The 26,558-nt window shown below is 45.2% G+C and overlaps 1 protein-coding gene across 6 annotated transcripts in view; it reads right to left on the bottom strand.

Annotated features, from left to right (window-relative positions):
• The window catches only part of ARHGAP32 (Rho GTPase activating protein 32), a 254,756-nt gene that overhangs the window by 94,430 nt on the left and 133,768 nt on the right, over positions 1 to 26,558 (bottom strand). For 5 of the 6 annotated variants that reach the window (XM_063355088.1, XM_063355086.1, XM_063355087.1 and 2 more), the window contains one exon: positions 6,294 to 6,380. In XM_063355088.1, the coding sequence (XP_063211158.1) occupies positions 6,294 to 6,380 (87 nt within the window). Of the gene's footprint in view, positions 1 to 6,293; positions 6,381 to 20,696; positions 21,095 to 26,558 lie in introns of those variants that run through there. The other variant, XM_063355091.1, reaches the window with a different exon arrangement.

Genomic DNA, 26,558 nt, shown 5'->3' with positions numbered 1-26,558 from the left:
TTGCCCTTGATGATTATTAACCCAATTAATGAACGAATTCATCCTTTAGCATTCTCATAAAAGCTACAGAGTAATCGATGTTAATTATGCAGTTCTTAAAGGTTTCGAATGCAATTCAATACCTCTTCTCTCTTCCCTACAGATGCTAGTTTCCTTTCAAAAAGCCTGGAAGAGACCCAAGTTTTCCAAAGACACTACACCTTGGCATTGCCTGAGCTTTGAATGCAGCCCAACAGCACTTTTCAGGCTGCTTGCCAGCTTCATCCATTCTTTATTAATCCACGTTACTATTGTCACTTCGTTTTTATTTATTGCTGCTGAGAGCAGAAGGCATGTAGCATATGACCTAAGATCAACCGTTCCAGCACAGAACATCAAGTGATGGATTAGCACTGTGGAAACAAGGATTTTAGCTGCTTTCTTTTGACTAACGTAAAACAGCCCTCCTCGCCCGAGAAATGCTTAGGACAGAGGTTTCAACGTTTGTGAACATCTGGAAAAATATTCAATCCAAAAAGGTCAGGTTTTAAAAAGTTTTGGGGACTTACAAATAAATAACCACTATCACAAGAGGGATTTTCAAACACTTGCAAGCACATGAGGTACCCAACCCTCACTGACAAACCTGGCGGTGGAAGTTGCATTTCTCTAGGCATTTTGTTGTGTTCATCTTCAGGCAAATGGTACCAAGTGTTAGAAAAGAAGCACAGAAAACAAGCTACGGGGGAAAGGCCGTGACGGTGACCAGCATTTTAATGCATTTTAAACCAGAGTAACTTTCCTGAGCCCTTCTGAGCAGACAAAGCTTTAGGGTCCCTATACGCGGTTTGTAGAAAGCAACTCGCGCGGTGGAATCAGAGCGTACACTTGCAGCAGAGAATTCTATGTTAGGAAAGGAGAAGCAGGTTAACACGTATTCTGAAACCAGATTTTGCGTTGGGTAGGATCCAGCTTGGGTGCTCCACATAGATATATCCCATTAACAAAGATGAGACCAGCCTTTCTCTTTTTTTTAAATATGTATACAAACGACACACTAGTATATGTGTGCGTGTATATGTGTGAATTTGGCCCCTAGAGTCACCTGTTTAAAGACCTGCAGCTTTTCACGGGAGGAGTGTTGGTAGCACTTGCTCAGTAGTTTTTCTCTAGGTATTTGAGCTTCAATCGCACAAGACAAAACTATTAATATATTAAAGAACAAGCCTTTTTTAAAAAAAAAAAAAACAAACGAAAACCAATAATGCGAAAGTTTTTTGAACGTTTGACTCAAAAATCCTACTGCAAGCAATTTGTGGGGATCCCACTTGGATCCCATTTTTTCCTGGCATTCTCACCGCTGCCCTTGAAGCACTTATTATCACAACAACACTTCCAGGCGTGGAACGCGGGAAGGGGCTGCCTTCGGAGTTTTGCAAATACTGTTCTTCAAACAGAAGATACCGCGCTTGAATCTCCTGCAAGGCAGGGCTGGGAGATACAAGCGGCACAGATTTGCGTAAATGCCTTCCTCTAGTCCATCAGAGACCTTATTCTATCAATCAAAAGGAACACAGCACAGACAGCGATGGCTGCCTCGAACAAAAAACAGGAACGGGGCAAAGTACGGGGCATCCTGTCCAACAAAGCCACGGGGCTCAACTTACTGCCAGCCTGGGGTCTGCAAACGCCAGCAGGAAAAGGGAGAAAACCCATTCTTGGACCAGGAGAGCTTCCTGTTTTGAGAAAAGCCTTGGAATTCTACCTAAATTGCAGCAGAAAGAGGCTTCCTTTGCTGGACGTTGGCGTTATCCCATGAAAAGCAGGGAACGGAGAAGGTAGCGTGGCTCGGTTCTGAGATCCCAACACTCAGGCTGTGGTTAAGGGTCTGCCACGAGATCTAGTCCCAAGACTTCTTTAAACATCACTCCCACGCTTGCACAGTCTGACATTGCTGGTTTCTAGCGCCTGTCATTTCTGTTTCAACAACCTACCTGCGATAATGGAAACGCGCAATAAAAGACACAAGAGACGGAGAGAGTTGAAGGTCTCCCTTAGAACACGAACGTTTTCACAACTGGTCTCTTGTTCTCTCCTTGCCGTTCAAAATTTCACAAATAAATGATGTTTAAACTGTTGAAATGCCGCAAATCTCATGTGGTAATTAGTACTGCATGCTTTGAATTTTTCTTCCGTTTTTCAGAACAGAAGCTTCGATTGGCCACTCTTACATTGTCATATTTAAAGACGCACGCAGGTAGTTGCTGCTGTAATGTCGCGCAAATCCAAACCCAAAAACCTTGAAAAGGCAGATTTTCAGCCTGCTTTACAACTCGACAAAACATGCGGGATGGATTAGCCTATTTCAACCGTTTTGCAGGCTCTTACTCTTGGTGATTTATTCTCAACATACACAGTAACCCCTTTTAAACGTGTTGCAGACCTTGTAAATTCTTTGCGCATCCCCGTGGAAGTGAGTGAGGGTCGCACACAGTCCATGCGTGCAGGTCCTGCAGGTCCAACGTGAGCTCGCGAAGGGCTCAGACGGTCCCCGTGGCCCTTTAAGGACCGCGGTTATTGTTAAGGCTTTGCACTTGCTGGCGGCAGAGTTCCCAAGGCTCACGGGTAACGCTCCTCACACCACACCTCGCAGGATTTTATGTTTCTCTGTCTCCTACAGAAAAAACAGGCTCTACCATTCTTTAGAGATATTTTCCTCCCTAGCAGAAATGCCTGTGGGGTACTGCCAGTGCTTTGGGAAAGTGCAAACCCCAAACATTATTCCTTTTCCCCAAAATCTTTCCTCAAATTTCAAGCATTTGTAGATTGTTTAAAAGTCTTCTTTCCTTCCTTCCTTCCTTCCTTCCTTCCTTCCTTCCATCCCTCCCTCCCTCCCTCCATCACAGAAAGGGATTTTGTTTACTTCTCTTTTAATAACAGCGATCTTTCAACAGCAGTAACTGTACATGTCCTGAAAGCAATCTTCTAGAAATGAAAGTTAAACACTGCAATCTTACTTGGGAAAAAGGAAAATCCACCTATGTTGCTCTAAAAAAACCGCACGAAGCCAAACCCTCCTATCATCAGCTCTTTCCAATAGAATTCAACCCCCCACCTTTGCCATTTACTAGTTTTCAAGTTTAACTTTGTTCAAAGAAATCAAAAGAAGAGTCCTATCTTTCCACTTCCCAGCAACACTCAGCACAGCTCTCTACATTCCCACTCTTCTTAAAAGCCAACAAACTGGATTAATTTTTTGAGGTCTCCAAATAGAAGAAAAACTGAATAGAGACTTAAAAATCCCCCCTCTGAACCTCACTCAAAGCTTGTATTTCACAAGCTGACTTGCAGCAGAAATGTCTCACAAATACAACTCCAACAATTTTTATTTTTTTTCCCCAAATGTTATCTGGGAAGGTTTTGCAAAATAGGCATCAAACAATACTTCTCTTTACACCACTAAAATTATACTTACAGATGGGAAAGAGTGGGCTAGAATTTCCCCCGTGTAAATGCCGAACTGCAGCCTGGCAGGCACAGCCAAGACTGAGCCGGGTGTTTTAAAAGTCTAATGTTCAAAAGCTTGGGTTTGTTGTCTGCTCCAGAGTGAAATGACAAAATAAATGTCTTTTTATGGACCACACAGCACACAGATTGTATCTGGGCAAAGCACAGCGGTATAACGCATTCAACGCCAAAGCTAGGTTTTTAGCCAATTTCTTTAAGATCTGTAATCTAAAATTGCCAGGATGGCCAATCGCCCTTGCTTTTCACTGCACTATCTGGTTTTGCAACAAATCACAAATGTCTTAAAGCTTTGAAATTTATATGGTTTAGCCTCAATTATCAGACTTCGTTTTCTCTCCGTCCATCTGAGAAACCATGGAGATTTCTGCCAGCTGCTGCAGCAGGCTGAACACCAATGTTAGTAGCACATCCAAAAGGCGAGCAAAGGGAAATTTTTTTTACAGCCGCCTTTTTTTTCCTCCCTCCTTCAATACTTTTGGCCTGATACAGATGCATCCTGCCAAAATCTCTCCCCACTGCACTATCATTCCATGAGCTATTTCACACCTCCCCTTCAATTCTAATGGGGAGCCAAATCCATCCAGACGCCGCTGGTATCCAACGCGTGACAGAATGGAATCTTTCCCTGGACATTAGGAGAGGCCGTGCGATGTCAGGGGTGAAGGATCTCCACGGTCCAAACGCTGCTCAGCTGTGCGGTTCCTTCCATGCCTTTCCCTTCATTGAATCCAGATGCCACAACTTCTCAAGCTCTGTAAGGATCTGAGAGGCAGGGACACAGACTGACACGCGAGAGGTGAATCACAGGCTTGGGGTGGGGAGAAATTCGAGCTAGCCAGAAGGATTACTTAAAAAAGAAAAAAAAAAATAGAAAAAAAAGGAAAAGGTGGCTGGTTCTGTACCCATCCTTTAAAGCAATGAGGCCAACTACCTTCATTTCACTTCAGTAACACTGAAAAAGAAGGTAACAGAACTTCTCAGCAGTTGGGCATGGTTCAAGCCTCTTGATCTACTGGAGAGCAGCTCAGTTAAGTAGCATCTTCTTTAGCCAAGGCACAGAATTCCCCACGTTGTCCCCATCCCTGCACTGTATTCCCAGAAACGTCCCCGCGAAGCATCCGGGAGTCTGACAAGTGTCAGCCAAGCTGCTGGGCTCCCCTCCGTCACCCCGCACGCTCTGCACCGGCCCTTTGCTGCTCCTGGGGCTTCCTCTTGCACAAACACATTCCGCGGGGTTTGAGGACACAGTTACACCTGAAGGTGTCCCGTCAGTAAGGCAGGTAGAAAGATCAGAAGTGGTATGCTCCAGGGTTACAGAAAAACTGTTCTATAAATTATTGTTGTGTTCTAGAGGCTCACCTGAAACATTAAACATTAAGCACTGCGGATGCAGTCCCAAATGTGAGGACTCAAAATGTATTGAAATCTCGTTCTCGGTCACCGTACTGCTCTCGGCTGGGACACAGACATGTGTCCACCGTTAAATTTTGCAGTGCTGCTTGTTAGCTTGGATTGGTTTTCTGAAAAGTGGCTATTTTGAATGAATCTGGCTACAGCTGGGTTAGAACAGCACTAGCAAAATGCCCCAACAGAGGCAAGTTTGAGAGATGTTCACTTCCAGCCTCTCTTCCCTCTCCCCAAGAGCACTATTTACACACACGTGTACGTGCACGCGTGTACCTGCCCCTAAGGAGAATGATTCCGTGTGTTCCTGTCACTGTAGCCCAGCTTGTGCCAAGCTCCACCTCCGAAGCAGAGCAGGATCCTGCGCTCCTCGGCTCTCTCGGGACGCCCCACACCAGTGCGCACACGGAGGTAGGGCAGAAGTTCACCGCAAATTCACGTTTCCGTGTGTACCAATGCCACTATGCCGGCACAATCCGACAGCAAACACTTCCCTACCCCACACAATTCAGTCGTAGGTAACACAGCTGTGTCTATGCCTTACACTTCCTTTTTGTGCCCGAGAAATGTCAGAATTACATAAGGAGCTTTAAAAAAGAGACAGACACCACGGTGACTCCCATTAGCATTGAGCGTAAATTGATAAGATGGACGCTCACAAAGTGCTGAGATGAATCATGAAAAGAACTGCTACGCTAAGACCAGACAAATGACCACACACAGGCATTAACTCTCAACTGAATTTGTCAATGCAGTCTGTCTCCCACGAACAACAATTTCATTCAGCATATTAAAATACGATAACCTGTTCTGTAGCATCTTATAATCTTATAAGCATCACCATCCCCGTATTAGCAGAGAGGGAATCTGTGGCATGAAGCACTTTGATACCCCGGTAGCAGAGGCAGCGGGAGAATTCCGCACCAGATGTCTGGAGACATAACTGGGAAGAGATGAAGAATCCCCATCTCCTGGCTGCCAGCAGCACGCCTTGATTCTCCCTCGCGTACTTGCCCTGTCTGTGTGTCTGGCGTGTCCGTGTGTCGGTGGGTGCTCCCCCACCGCTGCCAGGCACACGTAGGCGCAGCCCGAGCACGCACGCTCGCGTCTCCAGGCTAACCGTTGTGCAGCTCTGCACAAACCGTAGCGAGGATTATTTGCTTAACAGCCTCCTGTTTTCCCCTCGATGCTCCTTTTCTTAAGATCAGCTGGCGGCAGCACCACAGAGAGCATCCTTTTGAGGACTGAATTAGGGAAGAAGTGGAAAAAACCCCACACACGCGGCAGAAAAGTGTCGTATCAAAATATTAGGAGGCTGTGTTGCCAAACATAATGCAACATAGGCTGGAAAAGGAGGTGGGGGGAGAAAACATGGCATTTACCTGACAAGAGATCTGTACAAGGTAGACCAGTTCCTTGGATTCACAGCCGTTTCTCGTTACTTCATTCTGTTCCTCCGGGAGCGAAAGCTACACCAAGGGGAGGGGGTGGAGAGAGGAGGGAGAGAGAAAGAGCAGGTCAGTGAGCAGGGATAAACCAGGCATGGAATAATGCATGAAGCACAACATCCACAGCAACTTGCTCCAAGACATGCCGAGTATCAGGGAATCAGGGAAGCGCTCGGCTGTCTGGAGCCGTCAGATAGAAAATATTCAGCATTCCTGGCTTACACAGACCCTCCAATGCCATTGGATTTTGGCATCTCACCTGATAGTTTAAAAATAAAAATATGGTTCAAAAACAAAACAATCCTAGGAAGGCAAACTGTTCAAGGCAGGGATTAAACCTCTAGCTTAGCAGTCTGCAAAATTAATTGTTCACTGAAAATCTCTATAAATATTCATGTATCAGATAACAGTGATTCTTCCCCCCCCCAATTTTATTCATTTTTTTATTTTATATGTTGAGGCAGACATTAGATAATAAAACATATCTCCTAATTTCAGTGTTGTCAAGCAATGTATCACAACAGAGAGCTTTATGGCACCATTCATCACATACAGAGTCATTAAATACAACATCAGGATGTGCCTCTTCCCCGAGCAGCGAGGCGAGATTTAACCGTGTCACCCCTGTACATGGAGCGAGCGCCTTGGCTAGTACTAGTCCTAGTCCTGCTGCTCCCACTAGTCCCGGTACCCGAGGGTGAGGAGTCTCAGCCTCCCCGCACACACAGAGCCCTCGCTGCTGCCTCTGCTCCTTGTACGATGGACGTGAACCTGCAGAGAGAAAGCGGTGCTGTACCTGCCAGAGGAGCCACTCGCTTTCTTCCGTAAGCAGAAATGATGCCAGCTTAAAAACAGACAGGGCTGAAGAGTAGCCCAGGCCTTTTTACACAAAGGTCTTTGGCAACAACACTTCCTCTCTTGGAAAATGCGTACACAAAAGTTTAATTCTGTAATAAAATTGTCATCAGCTAAGACCCAAAAGAACCACCAACAAATGAAAGCAGAAACAAACATAAAAGTGAGGAGAAAGGTCACAAATTGCTGTATTTTCATGAACGTAAGCAGGAGAAAATCAGAACCAGGTGACTGGAGGCACGTACCTCCTGAGAAAAACGGAGATGCAAGGCACAATTTGCTCACAGACAAATGACCGCTGCTACCCAGAGTGAATCTAACTTTGCATTTCGCCCGTCTCTCCCTCCTCTTTGTCAGGAAGCTGCAGCGCACGCAAATCCCGCACTCTCCCTTCAGCACACACAACCTCCCGAACACTCCTGTCTTTTCTGATGGTTGTATACTGCTTTGCAGTTAACTAAAAAGATTTCTGGACTACAGAAAGTCTTTAGATTTCATAGTTTATTTTATTTTTATAGCATTAAATGTATTTAGAGGAAGAGAGAGAGGATGTGCAAATGCTCACCACTCTCTCGCTGGTTATGCAAATAGAACTTTCTCCTGCTTTGTGGCAGGCCCTTTTGGTGCACAAATACAAATTTTCCATCAAAGGATTTGTATCAGAAATCAAGTCTGCACTTTCGATCTTCACTGTTGCCCAACAGCGTGGGGTAGTTAAAAAATTGTCCCTACCTGGGCACATCTAGGAGCCTTTCGCTGAGGCTGCTCTTCACATAACTAGAAGGACAAGTCAGCCTGGAAAAAAGACGGCTGAGGGGGGACCTTATCAATGCTTATAAATACTTCAAGGGGGGGTGTCAGGAGGATGGGGCCAGGCTCTTTCCAGTGGTGCCCAGCGACAGGACAAGGGGTAACGGGCACTAACTTGACTATAGGAAGTTCCACCTAAACACGAGGAGGAACTTCTTTCCCCTGAGGGTGGCAGAGCCCTGGCACAGGCTGCCCAGAGAGGTGGGGGAGTCTCCGTCTCTGGAGACATTCCAACCCCACCTGGAGGCGTTCCTGTGCCACCTGCTCTGGGCGACCCTGCTCTGGTAGGGGGTTGGAGTGGTGATCTCCAGAGGTCCCTTCCAACCCTATGATTCTATGATAGTCTTAAAAACCGGTGCAAGCCCATGAAGGTGGAATCCACCTTGTGTCCCCTTCCCTTGGATACTATCGTCACTCTGCCACAAATCACCTCTCTGGAAAACCCATGGAGTGTCTCCCTTGGCCACTGTTGAAGTTTCTCCTGGACAACTCTCTCAGCAAACTCTTCTTTTTGGCTTCTAGACAGCTTCTCATTCCACCTGTAACTTCTCCCTTCAGAGCAAGCTTTGCAGTGAGAGCTTTACAGATTTTTACACACACTGACATCCTCCTAAGGCTAGTGTGCAAGACATTCCCAGAGATACATCTTTCTAACTGCTGCGGAGGATCTTCCACACAGTGAGCTTAATTCCACTGAAAAAAATTGCATTCCAGAAAGAGGTAATTTTAAAGATTTGTAAGAGTGACTTTTCTGTGTGTAACAGCGTGTAGCCTGCTGCCATTATTGTGATTGAATATGACCATTATTTATTTCTGTGCGGCACGTTTCCCTCACTTTATCATCATTCCTTGCTATCAAATTTCACATTTAAAGTGCCACTGAGTTTTGAAGCTAACCAACAGTCAAACAAACTAGCAAAGCATGCAGTGAAGGAAAGCTAATACGTGGCTGGAGATATTTTCCATGTTTGTCAGGTACCAGCTCCAGTTCAATTAAACGTGGGTTTCCTACTCAGGGAGATAAGTTTCCATCCTTTAATCTTCCCCGTGGTTATTTAGGGTACATACACCTACTCTATCAACCCACAACGAAATTTCAGGCCGTGTGTCCCTGAAGTATATCAGTGCTGAAGGACATGGCTGCAGGCTCCGCTTGACGCCGGCAGCTCCGTGCGCCCGGAACGCCGCAGCCAGGCAGTGAAATCCCCAACACACAAATGCGGCAGCTCCCTAGACACATTCAAGGCCGGATTCTGCGCAGCACAATGCGGGGTAGAAAAAGGTACGGGTCAAGTTAAGACAAAGGTTGAATGGCATCACCGTTCCTCTCTCACCTACTGTAACTTACACCCGGCTGGACTCCCGTCAGGCCAAGTCTCTACACGCTCTCGCCCAAAATAGAGAGTGAATCACCTGTAGCGCGAGGTCCCTGTGTGCAGGATGACTCGGTTACAGCAAACTTTGCACTGGGTAGAGCACACCTACCCGAGGATTAACCTACTGATTCGCATTCATCGACTGTACACCCATGTAGTTCGTTTCCACTTCAATGCTTCTGCGCGTCCCCATTTAGACAAACTCGCTGTAGTGAGACCTGACAGTTTAAATCCATCGTATTGCCCTACATATACACAACTGTCTGATTCCAGAGTAGAGTTGTAAAAGCTAACGGAAGGAGTGTTCCTCTCCCTGCAGCCAGCCTTGTGCCCGCTGAGAGACAGGGCAGAATTGTACAGACAGGGAAATCTACTGGGTTTAACCTGTAACGCAACTGTCCTCGCAGCAAAATACCCCACGAGATGAATATTCGCTTATGCTCCCTGTTCCCCGTGTGCCACAATTTTTGGTTTGCTCTGTTAATAGACACGCATTATTGCTCTTCCAAAAATTGTAGGTGTCGTGATGTTTAAAAGCCTTTCCCCCTGCAGCATCCCATATAATTAAAATCCAGGGAGAACAAAGCAAAGGCTCCTCTTGACCTTAGCGGACTCAGAACATGACTCACGGGCAGGATTTGGTTGACTCCAAACTGGGAAATGGATTTTAATCTTCTCAAAGGACAGACCAAAGACAGCCGGGTGTTGAGGATACCCCGTAAGAGTTTCAATGTGTATCATCTGAGAAAGCTGAAATAATTCGTAACTAGTATTTACGGCAAGATCAAAGCATTAAACAGCATACTTCACATATATATGGCTTGATATATAACCTGAAAAGTTCACTTTTCACATTCAAAATGGCTGTCACGCTTCCTGAACCTGATAAACAATTACGATGCATTAGGTTCTGTTGGGTTCATTTATTATTGGAATATATACGCTTAGCTAGCACAAGCAGATGTGACTGACTTCATAAATTAGGTTTACGGTATCCTAAGCATTTTATGATACACAACGAAAGCCCTAAAGATGGTGCTATGAACACGCCCGCGCTAAGAGAGTGCTGTAAATGGTACGTCGAGGTATCATTCAAATCTGTATTTACCCAGCTGGAGGCAAGTTTGTGAGTCTCCACTCTGCCTTGGCATCTTGTAAGACAAAATTAAGCTACATACCTGGTTCATACACAATTTTGCCAAATTGTGCTTGCCAGCCAAGACCTTACTGATCAAATATACAGGCAGGACTAGCCTGAAAACGCTTCTAGTTCGTGGTCTCCCCACCATTGGAGACAAAGCAGCTCATCCCCAGTAAGCCAGCAGATAAAGAGAGTGATTACAGGAGTCTCCTGGAGGGGGACAATGTCTTGGTTACTCCTCTTGTAGAGAAAAACAGAGGGGTAAGTAAGCTATGATATGGACTACTCAGAAATCTTATTCAAAAGCTCGGTAGTTGCACAGGGTGCGATTACCTCCCAGAGCAGGGGTTAACAAGAACAGAACACACGCTCTCATCGCTCCTCTCCAAAGTGGCTTTGGAAGCTCCCTTCTGCTCGCCCTCCAAGAATAATCCTGGCCTCAAACTCCGGCAGATCCGCGCTGGCAGCAGGCATTTTAAAGCCTTGTTCGTTTGTCTGGAGCTCCACAACGTTGAGCCTACTGTGACCCTGTCTGGAAGGCGCCCAGGCCCTGCCACGTTCCCCGCACTGAGATGTGAAAGGCAAGGGCTAGCGACTGCGGCGAGGGCTTTCATTAGAGCACAGCCAGCTTCAAAGTGGCCCTGCTTCTGGGCGTTTCACTTGTCAGCGTGACCACAGGCAGAAAAATAAAGCTTCTGAGATGCGTACATCTTTATGCTATATATGCTCCTCTTACAAACTACCAAAACTTTAAAAAAATCATTTCAAGGAAAAGCACTACACAAACCTGTTGCCAAGAGTAGGCCCGGTGGCTACTGTATTAAAGTACCAGATCCTCAGCAGGTAAGAGCTGGCTTTGCAAGGTCAGTGGGGCTGTGTCCACTGCTCCTAACCACGTCTCTGACCCCCAGACTTCAAAGTAAGCTCATTTAGTTAGCTCTGCCTTTAATGTCCTTGTTTCCCTCATTTGCCAAGTGATGCTAACTCCCATCAACCAGCTCTCCTGAAGAAAGGATCATGTGTGCAAAGCTCGTGAAGCGTACCTTTGATTTGTCTATCAGACTTACTTATTTCAACTTCTGCTTCATAAAGCCATGAACATTTGATCTTGCTCACACGCTCGTATCTCAACACGTGAGGACCACAGAGCAGGCGGAGAGCCGGCACGGAGAATGGCGCATGCTTAAAGAAAAGGTTACGAGAGCTTTGGCAAAGCTATCCTATGTGTTCAAGAACGAACACCATGAATATCCCTTGTTTCCAATGACGTAACTCATTTTGCACAGCGCTGTTATCTAAAGCTTGAGATCTTGCAGCTCAAAAAATTTTAAAATTAAAAAAAAAGAACAAAAACAGAAAATAAAAGGAAAAAAGCCAAACTCCGCCTCCTCAATGGAATTAGAGTTAAGGTTAAAATTCAACGTGGAAGGCATTAAATAATTAGATGAAAATCTGACAATTAGAACTATAGGCTAGGAAAACATGCTTGATCCCACCTCCCTTCAGATCATCTCCCTAGCTGTTTGCAGGTAGAAGGAGCAGAGTCGTTCCCCCCAGACGCCAAACCTGCCTGCGTTACCTGTACTTGAAGTAAACCAGTCCACTGAGAAACCATCTCACGTCAGAGTTATGGAGCCTACACTGACCCGGGACATGCCCTGGGAAGACCACTCTAAGGAGCAGCAAAAGCCTGTGGAATAACTCCTACGGCTTCTTGGAGTTGATGTGAATATTCCATATAGCATCTCCCAAGATCTTATCTAAATTCCTCTGAAAACGGTCCCCTCCTTGGGAGCCAGAGGAAAGCCACGATGTCTACAGGTGCTGGCCATGATTTGGTTTGATCTGCATGAAGTGCCACACAGGCGTTATCACCATAAAACCTGCTGTGAAGCAACGGACACACTGCACCTACCTGTGCAGCATGTAACGCAAACACACGTTCTCGTGACGTGAAAAATGCATTTCATGACCAATCAAAGTAATTAAGAGAAGGCTCTGGGGAGACCTTCCAGCCCCTCAAGGGGCTCCAGGAAAGCTGGGGAGGGACTCTGGAGCAGGGAGGGGAGCCATGGGACGAGGGGGAAGGGTTTTACACTGGAAGAGGGAAGATTGAGATGGATATTGGGAAGAAATCCTTTGCTGTGAGGGTGGTGAGCCCCTGGCCCAGGGTGCCCAGAGAAGCTGTGGCTGCCCCATCCCTGGAGGGGTTCAAGGCCAGGTTGGCCGGGGCTTGGAGCAACCTGGGCTGGTGGGAGGTGTCCCTGCCCGGGGCAGGGGGGTGGGACAAGATGGTCTTTAATGTCCCTTCCAAACCAAAGCATTCCATGATTCTACGATAATATTAAAGTTATTTGAAGTTTGCTATAAAGTACAAGCGAGGAAAGCCTCATTAGTTGACCCTCCCCTTTTCTCTTTATGCCACAAACTGTCTGTCCCACCAGCGGCTGGCAGCAGCAGGCAGAGTGGTCCAGGCAGGAGGAGGGGGGGGGCACAGCAGGATGCGCTGGGGCAGATGGCCATGAATCAGCCTCAGGGGCAAGCAGGAGCCTCAGCAGGTTTCATCTCAAACATCATGCACAGCTGTAGACATCTCGAGGAAAGAGGAGATGGCAAGAATGCTGAAGAAGTGTCTTTCGCCAGGAGTTTGAAGTCAGTGGAAAGGCTGATGCTTTTCCTGGCAAAGGATGTGTCATTGTTCCAAGGAAACCTGGTAATCTTTTTACGTTTTTCCGAGATGGAATTTAAGGTTAACTCCCTGGTGATCGCAGCCAGACAGTCACGACTGACATTTCTGCCGCTCAAACTCAGCCGTAGCAAAAGCTCATTAAGTTTCCACACCACTATTAAATCTGATAATTTTTTCTGACAGCATTAGGAATGGACATTTTTTCTTTTTCTCTCTCTAAACCACCACACTTCTAATGTCTCCCTCATGTCTGTCCTCTCGTTAATTTACGATGTTTGTGCAATTGAGCAAATCAGACAAGGGAAAAACCACAGGACAAACGCCACCTTTATGCATCACTTTGGAATGTATGTATTGGGTGAAAAGTATGTCTGATGGCCAAGAGCAAGAAACACGAGGCTAATTTTCCTGTGAAATATTGCTATGTTTTATTAAGAAAAAACGAAAAAATTCTAGGGCCCAAATATCCTTGGGACAAATCCTGAAGAAATTAAAAGCCTTAGCACTGATCAAACTCAGAGATGCAGACTCGTTATAAGCAAAAGCTTTTATTACCTCTCGTAGCTCCAGTCTCCTAATAGACAATACTCTCCCTATCTCCCAAATTACCCTGGTGATTCAAAGCCCACTTCATCTTCATTTACCCGAGTCCATTACTTATGTCACTTTGCCCTGTAATGAAGCGCCTCCAAGACCTGGGTTTTGATATATTTGAAGCTATTATTTTATTATATTTGAAACTTTAGGTTGGCAAATCTTTTTTACACAGGGAAACATCTTCTAGCTAATTACTCTGACAGCATAAATGTATTTATCTGGCCCTTTTTTCCTCTCTCCATATTTATCTTGCTAAATGTACTAATTATACTCCCACACAGTTCCCCATTTTTCTCCTGCTTTTGCCTTTTCATGCTGAACTGTGGCTTCGGAGCAGGAAAAGAACATTTCCGACAGAGTGGCTTCTTTACCCAAGCATAAATATCCTGAAGTAATGATGAAAGTAAAGACAAGAAAGACGTGTTTAAAGAGTATTTTCATTCCCATTTCTTCACTGCTATTTGAAATCATCGCTTTGAAAACTCAAAAGTGTCAACAAAGAGCAGCAAAAAAAAAAAAAAAAAAATATATATATATATGAATCAGAGCTCAGCAAGACAAAAAAAAAAAAAGGAATTGCATCTCCTGGAACGCCACACAGATAACCACAGTGTGACAAAATCACTGGCTGCATGGGGCACAGTAGGTTGTGCATTATCCCCAGACAATCGATGGAACCCGGCGGGCACTCGGCTGGAATCAGTGCTGGGGCGAGAGGCATCCAAGCACAGCGCTTCCAGGCTGGCAGGATTTTCCTGGCAGTTTTGCCAAGCGTGTACGATACACTCGTGTAGAAGCATCGCATGGATTCATTCTGGCCACAGGAGCTGGCTAATATTGGCATTGAGGGTCACTGCAGAGTATTGGGATGTTGAAATCAAACTCAAACGCACCTCTGTGGCGAAAAGGCAAAGCGTTCCCACAAAGATATCCCGGGTTTCCTCCTGGATTGAGCAGAGCACAACAGAGAACATCACGGGAACAAATAAGGAGGATACTCGCCCTAGAGGTGAAGTTAAACACTGGCTTAAATTCTCTTCCCAGCAGATGCAAGTTCCCATCAAATCACAGGCGTACTCAACAAGGCCGAATTTTATGCAAGTGCAAGCACTGAGTAAATTTTAAAGGTTGTGGGATGTGTATTTTGCCTGCAGTCATTTTCAGAACTATTTTAAGCTTGCAAATCACATGAGACAGTTTTTTCCTATGGAAGCATGATTATTCAGGAGTCAGCATCCCTTCAACAGAGCTTCACCTTCAAGACTAATAAATCCTACCATCATTTATAAACATGCACAGCTAGAGAAAAGGGCAGATCCTAACTCCACAGCAGGATCCTCGAGGTGCTTTAATCATACCGGATGCAATAACAGTTCCACATGTGCCTTATATGCACAAGATCAGGTCTCCTTCGGGTTATTTTGTTATTTTGTTTTTAATCTAAGCTTCCAATGAGGTCATGCACACGTGCTGCGCATCTCGGAACTTCTGAGAGAGGCTGGAACAGCTGCGACACTCCTTGAGCTCCTTCGCAAATCAAAATTATCGCAGAGGATAACTTTAAAGACGGAGGAGAGGACGCTGGGCACCCATGCTGACCAGAACACGTGAACAACCAGAGCTCCTGCGGTGTGACTCCCTGCTGCAACTTTTAAAATACACATCCACCTGAGAACGATGGTTTTGTTTTCTTGGTGGTGAATACCCCCCGGGGTTACAGCATGTTGCTTACTCGGTGCTTGTGTATACGCAGATCCAGAAGCACCCCCTCGGCCAGGAAGGATCCACAGAGGTGCAGGGTACCGGGGATGGGGTGCTCACGGAACGACATGCCAGGAGAAGCCTCCGCTGCAAACACAGCAGCTTCTGACCTGCTGGTTTCAAGTTTGCCATAGTGACCGGTTGTCCTGGGCTGAGCGACACAGGGCTAACTCCTCTTCTAAAGCTGGGCAAAACTCCACTTTTGGAAGACTCTAGTGTCTGAATTGGTGAAAATATTTACTTTATAGCCAGCTAGGCTATGTGGGATTCAAGGTCTTGGTGTTTTTGAGCTCGCCAGGTGCGGGGATGAGGAGCGAGACCTGGGCACTTGACCCAGGCTGGCCAACAGGATTATTTCATACCATGAACGGCACATTCTATATAAATTAGAAAGTTTGCTGCGTAGTATCTCGCTCCCTTGATGGCTGTCATCCTGAGCACTCTCCTTGCCCCGGTGCCGGAGCCCTGAGCCCTTCCCTTCCTCCTGAAGCCGCAGCGCTCGCATTGTCCCACACTGGCTGTCCCTGCAGGGAGCGCACGGCTCCTGCTGATAGAATTGGCCGAGTGAAATTCTTGTATATCTTATATTAGTATTGGGATCAATACTGGTTCTTTAATTGTTAATTATTTAGTCTTATCCTATTAAATCTATTTATATTTCAACCCTCGTGTTTTCTTGTGTTCCCCGATTCCCCTTTCCAGGTAGGGAGGGGTCATCAGGTGATAGAATAATTGTCTGAACAACAATAGATTGTTATGGGTTTTCTCAAACCATAACACTGGTGCAGGGCAGTTCCACTCCGAGTATTAAAGGCGGTCAGTTAGACAAATGGTGAAAGAAAAGGCACGTTAAGGAATATTAACTAAGCCAGCAATACAAAATAAATGTGAAACCAGGCGAAACACTTGCCGTGTGCCACATTTCTGTTGCACACAGCCAGAGGAGATGGAAGGCAATTCCTCCTGACTTCTGCCCTTTCCAATCCGACACGGGAGTTCTGGGGAGGGGCCTCCTCCCCGTGCCACGCTAGCCATGCCGGACTGCTATTGCAATGCTGCTCTCGGCCATGAGGCACGGTGGGATCTAGCTCTTGCCTCTCCGAAGATGGAATGAGGAGTAACCCTGACAGAATTTGACCCTTACTGCAGTCACAAATACGTGACTTGGGAAGATCTCACTTTTAATCCCTGATTCCAGGTTGAGCTGCCAACGCAGGCAGCTTATGCATACGCTGCTGGAGTTTGTTTTAATTCTTAAGCCAAGTATATTTGATTCCTAAGCTTGTTGAGACATAAAATCTCAGAGAGTTGTATCAGAGATACTTTTCCCAGCTTTTCCTGCATTAAGTTGCAAATGTTTTCTCATGTGGTCTCACCCTTTTATTTCCTCTAAATGTGTAAGAAGGTCAATCTTCACAAGCAATGAAATATTCATAAAAACTTCTCAGATGCAGCCATTCGGGACTCCATTAGGCAAAAACAACTTCTCAGGCTCTGAAAACAGAATGTTTTCATGAAGTTAAAAAATCTGATGTTATTAAAAACAAACTAACGAACACCCCCTCCATGAGGCTGCATGCAGAGCTGTGCCTCGGGCACTCGACGACTGGCAGAGGACATAACATCCTGGAACGCTCCATAAGCTGAATTTGTCACCTGTGGGGTTTCTGGTTGTAATTTAGTGGAATTGAGTTTGTCTTTTCCTTTTAAAGCTCTGTATGAGTTGACCGTTAAGAAACTTCCTCACCCCACACATCCCAGACTATAGAAATAATGGCCACCAGAGCAACTAGACCCAAGACATTATTAGAGAGAGAACTTTTTACTTTAAAGGCACTGGGCTGAAAACTGCTTTTCACTTTAGTTGGGTGAAACCTGGAGTTTCCGGCTGCTTTGTACGGGACAGAATCTATCTCACTTGTAATGCAGTCTGGGAAGACGTGGGAGAAACACAGAACTACTACCAGATTTGCTTCACAGATTTCTTTCCTGCCTGGTTTGTTGCTTCCGTGATAGCCTCATTTTCTTCTCCTTTTCTCATGAGGGAAACTACTTCCAGTCCCTGGGGTTTCAGAAGACCCCAGTGGAACACGACACTAAGCAGTGGCTCTCAAATACATGTTTGCTGCGGACACAGGGTGGCTGTATTTTTGCCAGACATACAACGGGGTAATAAGTTACATATGGTGACAACATGGAAAGTCCCTGAGTTCAGTAACTGGCCACAGCCAGGGAATCACTGCCAGAGCGTATCTCAGAAGATGGATTGGTGCAGGCAATCATGTCCTTCTGCAAACTCATCCTTAAGAGAGCTAATTAGGCCATACCCAACACCCTACTAACGAGGCTCCAGCAGCCCTGAAGCTCAGGAGCAAACGTGCATGTACTTCACTGCACAGACATGTGCTTCAGCGATTAAAAACTACAAGATAAACAAAAAGAATCTGTTACTGACTCCATCTACTCCCTCTGACCACCAAGAGACACACCATGGGATAAAACACAAAGGAAAAAAACCAGTTTTGCTAGCACACCTATGATGGAAAGCAAACCCACGGCTATTGCAAAGGAAGCTCGTAGGGTCAGCCCAGCCCCAGAGACACGACTGCATCTGCTTTCAGTAAATACAGAGCCTCTATTATTGCGTGTTGTTGATTAAATGATTGTTTTCTTGTTCGCAGCAAACAGAGCATTTCGCATGGACGGGCAGGGGAGCATGGGTGATGTCTCGTTCCACAGCCTCAGTGTTTTGCCAGAGCATGAAGCACTGAGCCCCTGGCCCAGCGTAGCTGGGGGAAAGCACTGACGGGTGCATCGCCTGTGCCCCCCATGGGGCTCGCTCTACAGACGGCGGGGCTCCCAAGGGAAGGGAAGCAAGCAATGTGTGTGGTGCAGGCCAAGGGAAATGAAAATAATCTCGAGGTACACAAGTTATCTCTTTCAAATTAATTTTTCCATTAAAAAAAATCACATAAATGAAACATTTCCTCAATAAAAGCAATTGCAAGGATGTGTTAAATGGCTAAGGGTATAGGGTCCCGTTAATATTACACCGCTGACAAAACAGACTTACAAACACTGCAGCAGTGCCAGGCACAGGTACCTCCAGTACAACAAGCCAGGCCCCAGACAGAGGGGTTTGAGAGGGTTTTGACTTAAAAGAGCTTGAACGCATATTTCAGTGTCTTTATGGAAAGTGCTTTTTCGAGTGCATCATGCCAACAGCGTTTCGGGGCCAGGAAGAGGATTTTGAACTTCTTGTTCTGTTTCAAACTTCAGAGATTTGACTCTTAAGCTGCACAGCACTTGGGAGGAGTTTGTCCCCTAGATCTCCAGAGTATCGAGTTGTTCCCTATGAATTCACAGCCTCTAAAATGTGAAAGATGAAAGAAAGGAACAAACAGAAACCCCGGCTACTCACAGAAGTGTGTTGCAAGGAATCAGTGTGAGGGGAAAAAAAAAAAAAGCCACAAGTCAAACAAATAGATTCCAAATAATTAATTCAAATCTCCCAGCTGCTGAATTTTGTGTGCGAGAAGCACTGCCATGCAAACTGTGGAGTATTTTGAAAGCAGCCAGTCCAAACAGTGCTCCTTACTCTGACTGCACAGCCAAACACAAACGCATAAATAAAACACAAAACAAGCTCTCAGTTTCTTTGACTTACAGCAAATATTAAGATTTTTGAGTAACGCCAGTACTGTATCACCACTAACCAAAATCTCAAATGAAAGCTGTCACTCAGCCTGCCAACTCACAGAGGGGGGAAAAAAAAAAATAAGTATGTAAAGAGATTGCCTTTATTCACATATGCAAATCTGGGCGCACGGGATAAAAGGCTTAGTGGGCCATATGAAAAGCAAGGAGCAAAGATCCGCAGGAAATAGGAAGTGGTTTAAGTCCAACTCTCCTACACAAAAGAGAAGGAGAGCTGAGCCAGCACAAAGGGAGAAGTTACGACACATCCTACCAGCTTACGGTGACTTACGATCTCCAAACGAAGGAGCACTGGTAATTCCCATCAGTATTTTGCAGGGGGCTCGTAGATGTTTTGCACAATTTGCAGCGCTTACCGAGAGCTTGGAATAGGATTAAGCTGCCCGCGGCAAGAATTTCAGAGGTAGGCACGTGGACAAAGTCATTCCTAGAAAGCCCAGATGCTGATTTTGTCTGGTTAATAATTTACTGGCTATGAATGAAAAAATGCGTGTAATCTTGTAAAATTTATGTCTACTGTATATTTTTCTCTGGTTCCTGTCAGCGTGGCATCTAAGATGAGTATTATGTGTCCCTGCACCCGATGAAAGATTTATCCAAATCTGCGTTTCACATACATACACAGATCTGCATCAAAAAGAAACATGTAATAAAGGTTTACAAAATTGTCCAGATAAAAGTTCACAGTCAATACGCATTCTCTTTATCGACAGATATTACTTTATATTCCAAGGATTATTTTTTAAGGATGCAAGAAAGATCAAAGATAAGGAAAGAAGTTATAAAGTCACCTCATTTAAAAAAGAAACCTTTGCTAAACCTACCCTCATAGCAAAGGAACTGTTCTAGGCATTATCAGCAACAGTTTGGAACACATCTAGCACCACAAAATGCAACACACTCCTTTTTTTACCGGCCCCTCATTTCTCTGATTAGTGGGAGACGCAGTAGGAGTTTATAAACGTGTATTTGAACGGCCACTCACTTCTGCTGAGGTAGGAAACCACTGCTGGGTTCCCCAGCCCCACTCCCAGTTAATTCCTTATACCTCATTAATATGGCTTTCAGACTGACTTCCTCAGTGCAAAAAATCTTTCAGAAGGCCACAGGTTAATCTCTGGAAGGAGAGCCACGGTTTGCATTATCCTGAGCTTTAAAATCTGTAACGTTAGACAGTCTACACAAAAACGCAATAAACTCCCCCTTCAAACTGATCATTCTGCAAAGCAAACGCTGCCTGTTAAATTGCAATCGGATTCATTCCTTAGTGGCACATTAGCATTTGGTGCCATCCTTAAGGCGTTCTTCCAGCCGTTTTTATTTTAGCCAGTAAAACAAATAGCAACCTATATCAAGTATCGAGGATCTCTGAAAGGCTGCGTACTACTTACCCCTGCTACAATGATCTATTCTTTCCATGGATGGGATCCCTAGCCAAGGCCTAACAGTTCCAGGTCTCTCCGGAGCTTCCCAGCAGCTAATTGAAAAAACCTTCCAGGCATCAGCTCCGAAATGCGAGAACTCCAGGCTCGCAAAAATCAAATTAAACTCCCCACATTCGCTTCGCTCGCTCTTCCTGGTGCCGCTGCTTCTTCAGATGACCGTGCCTATGAATAGCATTTAAGATCTGCCTCCATAGCCCCGTTAGCCGTTTCCACACTGCCCATTTCATGCTCAATTTGCGCTGTAGAGAAATCAGTGGTGTTCCTTTCTCTCTCGCTCGCTCTCTCATTGGAAAGGTCCCACAAGACAAGCCGTAGAGTTTAACAAGAGCCAAGAGAAACAGAGAGGGAGGGAATGCATGCAGGGATTGTGTTCAGGCGCGGCACAGAACGCTGCTGCTCCGGCTCAGAAGGGGGAAAAAAAAAAAAAAAAATGACAGCAAACTGCCATCACATGCCTGAAACCCAGCACGGTTTAAGGCAAGCCGATTCCTCAGCCTTCTTTCTTTTCCACTGGTATCCAACCGCTCAGAGCTAAAGCTCCATGAAATTCCTCTCCGGTCCCCGGTGCTGTGCAAACTGCAAATCACTGCAGGATGTGTGCCCTAGTGCCTAGTACAACGCTGCTCTGTTCACTGCACGTATTCCCTACAGAAAACAAGTATTTAAATGATGAAAAGTTTGCTGTCAAAATCTTCCCTGTTCAGTTACCAGCCTAAATACGCTAGCTCCTCCAAGGGCTCCGTACTATGGCCACAGGGTGAATGATCCACAGGCATCTGCAAAATCAAATTTTGCGGATCATTATTCACGGGTGGGATTTTATCATTCAGCACCTGAGCACCGATAACCACGACCGAGGAGATCACCCCTTCCCCGCAGCCCACAACTTTGGCTTCCATTTTAAGCGTGCATGGCAATTTAACCGTTCCGAGAACTATTAGTTCTAAGGAACACCACGCCATGTACTGCGATTTCACAGCACTTCTGCTAGTGCAGAACATGGAGGTCTCACCCCTTCTATTCAGAAAGGGGCATTTTGCAAATTACTGACCATGGAAGTGGTTCTAATTACAGCCAGTCTACCCCTGGCCGGCATTTATTTCCCCATTGAAGGGAGGGACCACGATTAGCTCCCCCTCTTCTCCTATCTACATTTCTGAACTCACAGGGTATATAGAGATCTTAATATCTGCTAGTTTCTTAGCACAACCTCATGCCTTTATCACAACGTTTGGACAAAGAGCTCCCTGGCCAAGTTCTAGTTTAATTTTGCAGCCCAGCTCTGGGAAGGTGTACAACATTTAAGACGGAGTTAAGTCAGTTCTCAGAAGCTGCAGGTTGCTGCCAGTGCCTTCGTCTTTCAAGAGCCAATAACCCTGAACATGTCAGAAGCCTGTCCTATATTTAATTTCTTATTATTTTACTCTAGACGGTGCTCTGTTTGAAGTGTCTCCGAGATGGGCTGGCCAGCACAAGAAACGACAGCAAATTATCACATCAGCATCCAGCGGCGTTATGCAGCGGCCAGTTCCATTCACATCACGCATCAGGAATTTCCCATAAGTTCACGTTTTAAGTCTAACTCTGCAGAGCACAGATTTTAAACAAAGTCTCTTCTTGCACATTCTTGCTATTTATTCCTCCCACAAGCGGAGTCTAGAAGCAGTGAGGTGACAGAGAACTATGCCCGCTCCATCCTGATACCCGTTCTCCTGCCTAGGTGCAATTCTCCCAATTTTCCCTCTTTGTTGCCTACACTGACAACAAACTTTAATCTATTTTACACGCTCACTTGTCCATATCCTACGTGGTAGTGTAACACGTACATCTGTGATGCTTGAAAAGCATCTCCACGTGACTGTGAAGACAACTGATGAGTTTTCATTCCCCCCACACGTACAATGCAGTACAGTATAGCCCAGCACAATATAGCAATGTACACTTTTAAAGCCTTCTTCATCACCTGATAGCGATTTCCCTCCCCTTAAAAGTTTCTCTTTGTTCTTTCAGCTGTGAAAATACCCTAGAGAATTTGTAATGCTCAATGCAAGCTCTTTAAAAAAATTGAAAACTAGCACTGTTAAAAAGAAACTCTGTTTCTTCCTCCCACCTACTCCCCAAAACTCTGTGACTTCCAAACCCTGGACAATTCCTTTCCATTAAAGCGTCCACTTAATTGTTACACTGGAAAACCGATCAGAAGGTGCCACTGGTTGCTCTATTTTCAAGTATGACAAGTTGGCAAAATTTGCCTCTCGTACACCTAAGTAAATGAGATTTGGGGTGGCACGAAGAAAACAAACATTAGGGAATGAAGGGAGCCAAAGCCTTTAAATCATACAGCCTCGGCCACCTCAAGAGCAGCCTTATTTTGTGCAGAACAGTAAGTGGTAGGCTCCCAAGTCCTGCTGTCTCTTTACCACTCCCCAGCCCATCCGAAAGCCGATTCCCAGTTCCCTCCTGCACCTGGTCTTCTCGGATAAAATTAGAGCACGATTCCTGACGCAGAACCGGTGTGGCTAATGCTGGGGAGACTGGGCTGTCATGGGCACAAAGAGATTACAGAAAGCGACAATGAAGAAAACCTCTTCTGAGGACAGAAGCATATTTGCTAAGGCAAACAGCACCCTGAAATGACCTGTACGAGAGAGGAACGCCTGAATGGTGGTCCGTACCGTAGAGGGGTCTGTATTTTGCTAACTGGTAGCATATATTATAAGTACATGGACCTGAAAGGATCTTACCAGTCTAAGACAGGCCTGATTATAAATTTTGCTTCCTCTTTTAAACTAGTTTTGCTGCTTGCTCACATTAATCCTAGCAGACAGCTAATTTTCTTCTAAGAGAGAAAAGAAACGCCAGCAAATAACCCAAAAAGTTCTTTTTCTCTCAACTGACAAATCACATTTTAACTGGCTACAATTTTGCCTGTAAAGGGACTTTATTAAACGAACTCATTGCTCGCATCCTTACAAACAACAACCTTCAGTTCCCATTTGCACAAGGAGATGAGAAGCCTGGATGAATTTCAAACTCGGAAATAATTTTCTGGTTTATAAGAAAACCAGCAGCCGCATTTCACATACTGTGTTTTTAACGGGGATGCTGAAACAAACTCAACTACACCTTCAGTTTATACGCATCTCCAGAGGAAGCTGGGGACCCTGCTTCTACTCCCAAAGGCAGTCTGCATCACATCCCCGTTTTCATAAGCAGCTTTTAAAAATGGGTTAACGTGCCTCAAAGCCAGAAGAAATGGTGCTTCTAAGAAAGTGACTTTTTTCCTTTTACTGCACACCTACAATCAGAGAAATGCTCCCCCTGTTGTCACCGGCAGAATCTCGATGCCTGGCTGTGAATGTATGAGCAGCCAACATCCTCACAGTCCCGCGCCTTCAGCTCTCATTGTAAGGGTTTCCAGAGGAATAATGCAAACGTTTCCGTGAACCTGCCTCAACTCTTTCCTAGAGAAATCGTCTTCCTCATTCCAACAAACCCAATCCCCAGGCAACACCAGCGAAATCCCCGAGTTTCCCAGGAACCTGAATCAAATCCCTCTGTTGAACAATTGAGAGCATCAGCCAGAAGTGACATAATGTGTTTTGCCAGAGACAAAACTCTCACTACAATCTACAGCACAATCAACATCAGGTATTTGTTCTCCCCTCGCCCCACTGAGCTGAATTAAACAGTTCACTAAAAAAAAAAAAAAAAAAAAAATCTTTCTGGCCGCAAACCAGACTTTGCTTCCGACATAAATTCCCATAAAATTGCGATGCCTACCATTTCAGAACTAGCAGCCAAAAAGAAAAACCCAGTCTGTCTCCAAAGGAAACCACCTTTAGTCAGTAGTTAATTGAGCCTGGTGAATATAATACCAGACATTTGGAAACAGGCACTTTGAAATACCAAGTACACATGCCCGCTCTTGCGTGTTCGTCGTTACACCACAGGCTACGCTCAAAAAGGGAAAAGTAAATATCTTCCACATTACTGTTCAAAGCAAAGCTAATTCAATGTAATGATGGGTTTCTGTAGCCACATTGGGTATTTCTGAAATACAGTAACTTCAGGGTTCTGATAGGATTCTGGCATGTTTGGTACTTTTCTTAAAAAAATAAGATGCTACTGACCTTCCACCTATGTGCCAAGTAGCTCATTTTTCAAAGTTCCCAGCCAAATGCGGAGCGTTTCAAACTCTATGAATGGCTGCGGTTTAATTTCTTGATGTTGTTGTTTGGGTCTGTGTTGATTAACACATGTAAATAAAGGCATCTGCTGTTACCTCTCTCTGTTTCCATTTCACACCCTATTAAAGTCTGATTTCACAATTAACTGAAACCAAAACGAGATTATTCAGCAAGGAATGCTCTCCGGCAGCCTTTGCCATGCCGAGGTCTAGTCACTACCTGGGGGGAGACAGCCCCCCTTCCTGGCAGGATTTAGAATGAAACGTTTTGGATATCACACAATAATACCAATAACGGTGGTGGAAGCAAATCTGCAACCAAATCACTCGTGTTACACACTTTTCAGAACAAGAGAGGGAAGGACTCTTCTGTCCCACTGACAGGAAAAACTACCCGGGTGCAGAATGCGGAAGAGCCAGCTGAGAGACGAAAGGACAGATGAAGACAGACAGCGCGAGCGATGAAGTAACGTTTCTCCTGCACCAAATCTATCCAACGACGGGTCCAGAGAACAGCAAAGTCAGATTCAAACGGCCTCCAGTTGGGTAAAGTTAGGGATTTGAAGTCAGCATGGATTCAGAAAACTGTATTTCATAAGCCGGGAAAGGACAATGTTAACAGCAAACTGGATATAAACAGCTACCGACCACCAGCCATGCTCTAAACCCCAGAAACTAATTTCTGACACACACAGAAGTGATAAAAATGCGCCCACGCCGACAGAAAACGCCTCTTCCGGCTGGGCAATTTATCACTGCTTCTCCTGCCCTTTTCTACTCCCCAGCCCACCCTCACTCTAAAAAAATCCCAAGTGACCCTCAAGATGAGCATTTTGAAAATTGGAAGTTCACGACGTTGAAATTATATTACAAACACCGCCAGGAAAAAGATCCAGCTGTTTAGAGAAGCCTGGAATCAGGTGCAAGGAGAAGATCACTGCTGACGTGGATTTTCCCGAGTACGGGAAGCCTGAGAGCCCTTTGCACACTAGATGGCATTGCACTACAAATTATCCCAGGGATAATTTGTACAATTCTGGTTCCTAAGGAAAACCCCAGGAAAATTCTCTTCCTGCTGGTGTAGTCCCATCCCTTCGTGAAAGTAAGGCTCGGCACAACTGTGGGAATATTTACAGGGCCAAAACAAAGGAGACGGCTCCGTGAGAGGAACCAGCCACTTGGTGGCTTCAGGCAAAAACAAAGAGGCAATTAAATTAAAAGGAGCTGGGTTATTTATTTATCTATTTAAAAGAAAAGTGGCTTTGCCACAAAACAGAGCGTCCTTTCTTTCACTGGCTACCACTGGACAAAACAGGCTACTTTGGCTGTTGCCAATCAACGTGCACAAACGCAACGTTCCCTCCATCGTACGAAAGGGACCAGTTTTATAGTCAGTCCTTTCAGGAGCTACTTACCCAAAAAAGCCACTTCAATGGGCCAAGAATGAGATTGTTTTACGGTTTTCGTCCATCATTTTCAAACAGGTTCATTTTATAGGCTGGCAGCATATTTTAAGGCTATAAACCACCAAAAACTTAGAATATGTTATTGTTGAAGCGTATTGAGAAATGCATTCATCCATAGTCAAAAAAAGACTGAGCCAGTGAATGTAATTTTTT

The sequence above is a fragment of the Chroicocephalus ridibundus genome, chromosome 18 (assembly GCF_963924245.1).
Source record: "Chroicocephalus ridibundus chromosome 18, bChrRid1.1, whole genome shotgun sequence".
In the NCBI taxonomy this organism is placed as follows: Eukaryota; Metazoa; Chordata; class Aves; order Charadriiformes; family Laridae; genus Chroicocephalus; species Chroicocephalus ridibundus.
This window is presented reverse-complemented; position numbering and strand designations above follow the sequence as displayed.